The sequence below is a fragment of the Stegastes partitus genome, unplaced genomic scaffold (assembly GCF_000690725.1).
Source record: "Stegastes partitus isolate 25-593 unplaced genomic scaffold, Stegastes_partitus-1.0.2 Scaffold953, whole genome shotgun sequence".
Taxonomy (NCBI): domain Eukaryota; kingdom Metazoa; phylum Chordata; class Actinopteri; family Pomacentridae; genus Stegastes; species Stegastes partitus.
Window position 1 is genome coordinate 49094 of NW_007578684.1, and position 7728 is coordinate 56821.

General features: G+C 41.8%; 1 protein-coding gene across 2 annotated transcripts in view; it reads left to right on the top strand.

The window, feature by feature from the left end:
• Window positions 1-7728, top strand: part of kdm2aa (lysine (K)-specific demethylase 2Aa) — an 18908-nt gene that overhangs the window by 2555 nt on the left and 8625 nt on the right. For both annotated transcript variants that reach the window (XM_008294278.1, XM_008294277.1), the window contains exons 2-15: window positions 149-287; window positions 769-847; window positions 1031-1077; window positions 1596-1774; window positions 1883-1989; window positions 2125-2218; window positions 2489-2642; window positions 2971-3086; window positions 3180-3306; window positions 3939-4204; window positions 4331-4408; window positions 4729-4856; window positions 5659-5782; window positions 7010-7138. In XM_008294278.1, coding sequence (XP_008292500.1) covers window positions 149-287; window positions 769-847; window positions 1031-1077; window positions 1596-1774; window positions 1883-1989; window positions 2125-2218; window positions 2489-2642; window positions 2971-3086; window positions 3180-3306; window positions 3939-4204; window positions 4331-4408; window positions 4729-4856; window positions 5659-5782; window positions 7010-7138 — 1767 coding nt within the window. The remainder of the gene's footprint in view (window positions 1-148; window positions 288-768; window positions 848-1030; window positions 1078-1595; window positions 1775-1882; window positions 1990-2124; window positions 2219-2488; window positions 2643-2970; window positions 3087-3179; window positions 3307-3938; window positions 4205-4330; window positions 4409-4728; window positions 4857-5658; window positions 5783-7009; window positions 7139-7728) is intronic.

A 7728-nucleotide genomic window follows, 5' to 3' on the forward strand; every position in this document is an offset into this window, starting at 1 on the left:
ATCACGGCAGCCAGTGGTGACTTAAAATATGAAACACATTTTACACTTTGAATTTGTCACTACATTACACGAACAAAGTCATGGTCACAAATAAACTGAGAGTAAACCGTGACTTCCCTCCCATCTGCCCTTCTGTCGATCTTCTTAGCGGGCAGGCACCCGGAGACGCTACCATGATGACGGCATCTCGGATGAGGAGATTGATGGAAGAAGGATGTTTGACCTGGAGGAGAAAGTCAGCAGTCAGAGGTTCAGCTCTGACCGGATTGTTCGCATGGAGGGAAAAGGTAGGCGACTATAGAGGTCGTCATTGTTTGTAAGTGAAATGCTGTTGCTAAATTTACACCCTCAAATGCACACCTGAAGACGATTGGAGTCCAGGATTTTGTAGCCCCCTAAACAAGGTTGTAGTCAGCTGTTCCATTTGCCATTTAAGGACTCTGCTCACTGTACCAGTGCCCAAGCTTAGACACATTTATCGACAAGTGTCTGGCCTGTAACCACAGTAGCAATGAGGGAATTGCATAGTTACCTCAGCTGCCTCAACTCTCCTCATATAAACACAAAGGGAAGTTTTCCTGGACAAACTTCCAAACCACAAAGCCAGAACACCTCACAAAAAAAATCACTTAGTGTTGTGATTATGAACTTCATCTGAGAATCAGGAATCTTAAATATTGTTTGATCTTAACTGAAACCACCAGCAGTAGATCATAGAAAACTAAGATAAAATGAACTGGCATTTTTTCTTGTTTGTGTATTTCTCAGACCTTACGTACGAGTTCATCCAGAGAGGCGGCCTGAGGGACCCAATCCTTTTTGAGAAGCCCGATGGACTGGGAATCAAGTAAGCACACTCTTTGTTTTTCTCTCCCTCTTTGTTGCTCCTCGTCTTCATATACTTTACTAGTTCAAGCATTTTCTTGTCACATCTTTTGTTGACTTGCCTGCTCTCCCATAAGAAATCACAACTGATGTTACTGGACATATTAACCAAACAACGTCTATCTTGTGATTTGTTGTTCTGCAGGATGCCAGATCCTGACTTCACTGTCAACGATGTCAAGATGTTTGTTGGTAAGACTTCAAGAATTAATGTTAGGTTTTCCGTTTTTCAGTGAATCAGATGCTGGTACCCAGTCTGAGCTTCAGTCCTGGTACATTTATAAAAGCAGAAAGACTGTAAATAATGCTAATTATATTTTACTGATAATATGGACTAATCTTTTGATTAGTGATTTAATCTTAAATATTAAAAAATGTAAAACAATTACAAATAGTTCTTTTCCAACCCCTAACAGTTTAGAAATCCTAAACCACAAGGTATGCATTATATGATATTTATAAGTAAAGCTTAACATTCAGGAAAAGCCAGATAATGTTTCTGCTTTTCTTGTTCCGCTTTATGTAAAAGTACTAATTAGACAAAACCACATAATTCCCGTGAAAACTGACACATGTCCACATTTTTCATTTTAATGTTATGCTGTGTTGTTGAGACCTGCTGTTTTTATTATTTTACTAAACTGGCCTTGAAATATATTCTCAGCTGCTGTTTTGACCCGACTGTACTGGCATACTGTGAACCCTCTCAGGTAGCAGACGTATGATAGATGTGATGGATGTCAGCACTCAGAAGGGGACAGAGATGTCCATGGCCCAGTGGACACGTTACTACGAGACGCCTCCATCTCAGAGAGAGAAACTCTATAATGTCATCAGCTTGGAGTTCAGCCATACCAAGCTTGAGAACCTGGTGAAGAGACCTTCAACAGTATGTGTCCACGCTATACTTTGCTTAGTTTGAAATGAAAGCTTTACAGCTGAAAGTGTAGTGAGTGTAATTCTTTCGTCATCTTCCATCTTGTATTTCTGTGTGTAGGTAGATCTCATAGACTGGGTGGACAACATGTGGCCTCGGCATCTGAAAGAGAGACAGAGAGACTCGACCAACTCTATCAATGACATGCAATACCCTAAAGTACAGAAGTAAGTCCCTCGTTAAAGTTGTTCTCTGTAGGTCAGGTTGTCCCAGATGTGGCTCAAACATTATTTATCATCTCACTGATTTGATTTGAGTAACTTGACTTGAATGTAACCGCTGCTGGGGGTGTGTCCCCGCAGATACTGTCTGATGAGTGTCGAGGGCTGCTACACCGACTTTCACATTGACTTCGGAGGCACCTCAGTGTGGTATCATATACTGCGAGGGAGCAAGGTGAGGCAAGAAGTTGTGCAGCTATGTTGGAGACATTACAACATTACGTTTTCTGTTCTAGCCTCCTATTTTTTTTCGACGCAGACTCCTGCCAGCTGCATTTTCTGATCTTTTATAAAACTTAGATAAATGATCTGAAACCCTACGGGCAGAATGTGATGACACATCTTGAAGGGTTTCGTTGTTGTGTTTTTATAGTCAATAAGTAAAAGATGACATCATGCTGTTGAAGTGCAGAGGGTGTTTTGAATTGCAGGTGTGCTTTCTTAGGTGTTCTGGCTGATCCCTCCGACCCCTCAGAACCTGGAGTTATATGAGAACTGGGTGCTGTCGGGGAAACAAGGAGATGTTTTCCTTGGAGACAGAGCATCTGACTGCCAGAGGATTGAACTAAAACATGGCTGCACCTTCATCATACCCTCAGGTACACATTGAACTCAGCACTCACTTATTACACTGGTGGTCAAAGAAAGAAGTGTGTCACACTTAAAAATCGTAGTTGTTGTCAAGATGACCTGACATATGGTAACGTTCAACACAGACTGCTTCAGATATGATTGAGAGGTGTAAGTGATGTCATATTGCATCAGCTGTTACTTTCAGCTATATAAGCACGCTGACTTGTGTCAGGATGGCGTCTGGTGTACTATACCATCGCAAAAAGGTTTAGAAAGGTGGAAATCCTGCGTGATGTACTTTTCGAACACTAGTGCGCTGAAGAAATTTAGATTTAATGTAGATGTAATACTCAGGTTGGATTCATGCTGTCTACACCCCGTTGGATTCGATGGTATTTGGAGGAAACTTCCTGCACAGCTTCAACATTCCAATGCAGCTTAACATCTGCAATATCGAAGACAGAACGAGGGTAAGTGCACACACACACACACACACACACACTCTTCTGTAGGCTGTAAGTAAAGTGATAGATTTTAAAGCAGTACTTTCACCTCCACTGCAGGTACCGGTGAAGTTTCGCTACCCCTTCTTCTATGAGATGTGCTGGTACGTGTTGGAGCGCTACGTCTTCAGTCTAACCAAGACCTCCTACCTCACACCAGAGTTTCAGAAACACTCGCTGGGCATTGGTATGTACACAGGCGTACTACAAGTCAATCACTGTTATTTTTTTTTACTCTAAAAGTAAATATTAGTAACCAAGGAGACCAAAAACTGATATTTGGAGCGATATACATGATCAACAACATGTCTAAATCTTCAGTTCTGTAAATGTCTTGTATCACCATGTAATAAGAATTTAGTCAGAGTAATTCTGCATCTGGCTTTAAGAAGGTGCTTTAAATACAGATGAGCTGCTAGCAGTGCAGATGCCATCAGTCTAAACATTTGCAGATACCGTCTGAATGGGATGTAGTTCCTTATTTGAAACACCCAAACCTGTGACAGCAGTTTCTTAACTCTGTCTGCAGAGTGGTGTCCTCTGAATGAGGTGCAAGTCAGAGTTATTCATATGTATTTAGAGCAGTCAGGCAATCTACGGTCATCCCGGTGTGCTGTCTTGCCACCATCTCTGACTCGGACAGTAGTAGCCAGTCGTCTGTTTTATACTTGGGAGGAATTGTGATCAAAAGGATATATTGTCAAAATTGTAAAAAACCAATAGTTTATGCATTTGTAAAAATAATTTGTTTGCAAGTTATGTTTTATTTTGAGATTACTAGATTGGTCATAATTAAATGCGTAACTCTTCTTCTCTAAGGTCTGAAGTGCCCATCTGGCTCAGATCTTGCCACTGAGCAAGTGAAGGATGAGGAGGAAGAGGAGGAGGAGGAGGAGGAAAGTGGTGGCAGCGACGAAGAGGCCTCGGGACAGCAGAGTGATCAACCTCTAGCTAAGGTCCATCTGACCCCGCTTGAGGTGGAGGGACTGTGGAACCTGCTGGGTAAACTGGAGGCGCTGCCCTCGAACAAGAAATGTGTCCCAGCAGGGATACACAATGCTCCAGCACTCATTACACACATCAAGGTACTGTCCATTTGTATGTATCACTTTGCTGTTGGCTTATTAGCTCGTTTCTTCTTGATATTTAATGCTGTCTTGTTAATATTTTTCCTTTCTGCCCCACCACTCTTTGTTGATGCTGTCATGCAGGCACTACTAAAGGAACACGCCAGTGACACTCCCAAACTGTCCTACACAGGAAAACCCATTGTCAAGTGGCCAAAGAGGGTAAACAGTCTTCACTTAACAGTAAAGATAGGTGAAAGTACACATTTTCATCGAAAGAAATCCATAACCTGGATGACTGGAAATCGTTGCAGACAAGTCTCTTATATCCATATAGTTTTTGTACTTATGAGGAACAGTCAGTCCTGTATTATCAAGAAATGCCAAATGAAAAAAACGCCATACTCGTGTGAAAAGGCGTTATGTGTTCCTGCAGTCAAGTTCTATCAGACCTGGTGTTTGGAGCAAATATTGGATGTTGTTCTGTTCATTCTATTTTTTGTCCCTTTTCCTTTCTTTACTTTTCTGTTCTCATCCTCCAGCCCTTATGGTACCAGCCTCCTCCTCCTCCACCTCCACCTCCCCGTCCTAAACTGGCCTCTACTCCCATTATCCCGCGACCTCAGAAACCAGCTTCTTCCATGTCTGTGCTGAGGCGACGCAGGGTCAGGTAACAAGCTACATGTGTGTGTGTGTGTGTCTGAGTGCTTGTCTAGCTGTCAATGTCAGTCCGAGTTTGGGTTTTAAACCATTACAGGGACCACATTTTATGAAAGCAAGAACCTTATGGGGAACCTATGTGTAGGTTAGGATTTCAGTTAGGCACTTAATTGTGACGGCGAGGGTATGCATGATTTCTACGAATGTCCTCAAACAAACTGAACATGAAAGCTGTGTATGGCCAACAGGTGAAAGCTGCCTACACTTCAGCTCTGGAGGAGGCCACCACACTAATTATAACCACAGACGATATGCTGGCAGCGTGGAGGTCTCTTGCTGAGCAACTGATATCACAGAAGCTTGTGGAATGGATTGTTAGATTGGTCAAGTTAATGTCAGTGGCACATGTAAGAGTAAAGATGTTAAATCATCTCTGACTCATGGTGGCAGAAAACAGATCAGCGTCTGACATCAGATTGAGTCTGCTTCCACAAGTTGTTTTGGTCCTGCACCTGTAGTAAAACCTGCTTTTATAGGTAGATAAGCTAAATATTATTAATGTAGTCCTGTTATTGGTAATTATAAAAAGCTTTTCATGCCATCTGTCAGCAGGCCTGCCTAATGCACACTCCAAACCTTCAACAAAACCTGTCACTTTCAGTGTGTAGGTTGCTGCTTGGAAGTTGTTGTTGTTGTTGTTGTATGGGCAACTTTGACCATTTTAACTCTCACAAAGGTAATTATTCATGTATTTGTATGTGTTTTTCTGTATGTGTATCATCTTTTGGATGCCGTGTTACTCCTCTCTGCAGGTGTAAGCGCTGTGAAGCCTGTATGAGGCCAGAGTGTGGAGACTGTAACTTCTGCAGAGACATGAAAAAGTTTGGAGGACCAGGAAAGCTCAAGCAGACCTGTGTGCTACGACAATGTCTCTCTGTGAGTAACTGATTTTTCTTTGTTTTGTTTTGTAATTTTATCCCAAGAATGCATTTGCAAAAACTTAGATGCATTTGTGTTTACTTTAAGACATCAGGGGTCTTTCTCAAGTCTTTACATGTGAGTTGCAGAGCAAATGGATCAAATTTAGTAACTTTAATTTTAGGTATTTTTGATATTTTTTTCTAAATGTATAGAGTAGGCCATTCTGTCAGTGTCCATAACAGACACATAAGTACTCTTCTAGTTTTTCAAACTGCAGTATTCAACATCCTTTAACGCAAAACAAGTGGGTGATGAGCTAACAATAGCAACTACAGCGCTATAAATGGCAAGTTCAGCTGTTGCACAAGCACTTGAAATGAAAGTGTCCCAAAGCAGTTTGTCAGGACTACAGTGGCAGACAGCTCCATCCTATGGCCAAGCAGCTGGCCTGCTCTGAGCTGCCACATTTTGGCACTGCACGGGTGTTATGTGAAAAGTCAGCGGACAAGCTCATTGAAGAACTGACTCATGTCGAGCCTAAATATTTCGGTTCCTTTGGAGAATGCACGAAAGTAGAAAATGCAATAAAACAAACAAACATTTTTACAGTGGATCTTGGTATTCTGTGTTAATTTGAGGGGCTGTGGCTCAGACGGTAGTCATTTGAAAGGTTGGCCGCTCTGTGTCCTTTGGCAAGACTCTGACTTCCAAAGTTGCTCCCGATGGCCATCAGGTAGAGCACCTGGCATAGAAGTTCTGCTACCACTGGTGTGTGAATGGGTGAATGCTGTAAAGCGCTTTAAATACCACAAAAGTAGGAAGTGGAAATTATTAACCTCGTGTAGCTCAGTGTTAAATTTAACACTTGGTTTATGAGCTCCTTGCTTTGAGCTGAATGATTCATCTTTAAAGATGACTTCAAGCTCAAATCGTGCTAAAATCTGTTTGTACACTACATGACTCCAACTGAACATACATATTGTCATCTTGTGTTATTATATGACTTGTGTACTGTGCGCTGATTCACAGATTTAAATCCTGGAGTTGTGCTGTTCTTAAGCATGAACTTGTCGTGCATTTACAAAAGACTGTACCACTTTTTTTGTGACCTAAAATATTTGTAGATAACAACAATTCACAACAGCAGTATTTTTATTTTTTTATTTTTTTGTGAATGAACTTTTAAGAACTCTTTGTAAGTTAATCCTCCCGTCTTTGTAACCCACCCTCTGCCTCCTCCAGCCCGGCCTTCCTCTGTCTGCAGTGTGCGAGATTTGCAAGGAGCCCAATCAGGAGGAAACTGGAGACCCTTCCCTGACTCTGATGGAATGTTCCAACTGTGCACAAATAGTCCATCCAGCCTGCCTTACGGTACAACACGCTCACATACACACATTTAGTCCCTATGTGCTTTATAATGCACTTACTGTTCATCATTTCAGTGGCGTATAGTAACTGGGACAACATTTTTAGCTGAATTCTCATTTAGGCTCTATAATGCTCGCAAAGTTCCACAGTAGATCAAAAAAGTAGTATGAAATGTGTGCTGCTTCTGCTAACCACTTAGGGCTCAGCAGCTTATAGATGCAAAAGTTAGTCGTGCCATGCTACGCCCCAGTTAACATTAATTTCTCTTAATTTCTTTCATTTTTTCCTATTAAGAAAATACCAATAATCGTACAGTTTTGGTACTAGATGGATAAGTAGCAGGAGTAGTGATGAAGGTAAAATGGAAACCCATCTCTACTGCATGTGCAGGTCTTTTGACACCGAGACCAGGTGTGACTGCACTCTGTCTCCATCACAGTCTAGATCAGGGGTGTGTAATCCTGGTCCTCAAGAGCCACAGCATGTTTTAGATGTGTCCCTCTTCCAACACACCTGATTCAAATGATCAGGATCGTTATCAGGCTTCTGCAGAGCTTGATGATGAGCTGATCATTTGAATCAGGTGTGTTGGA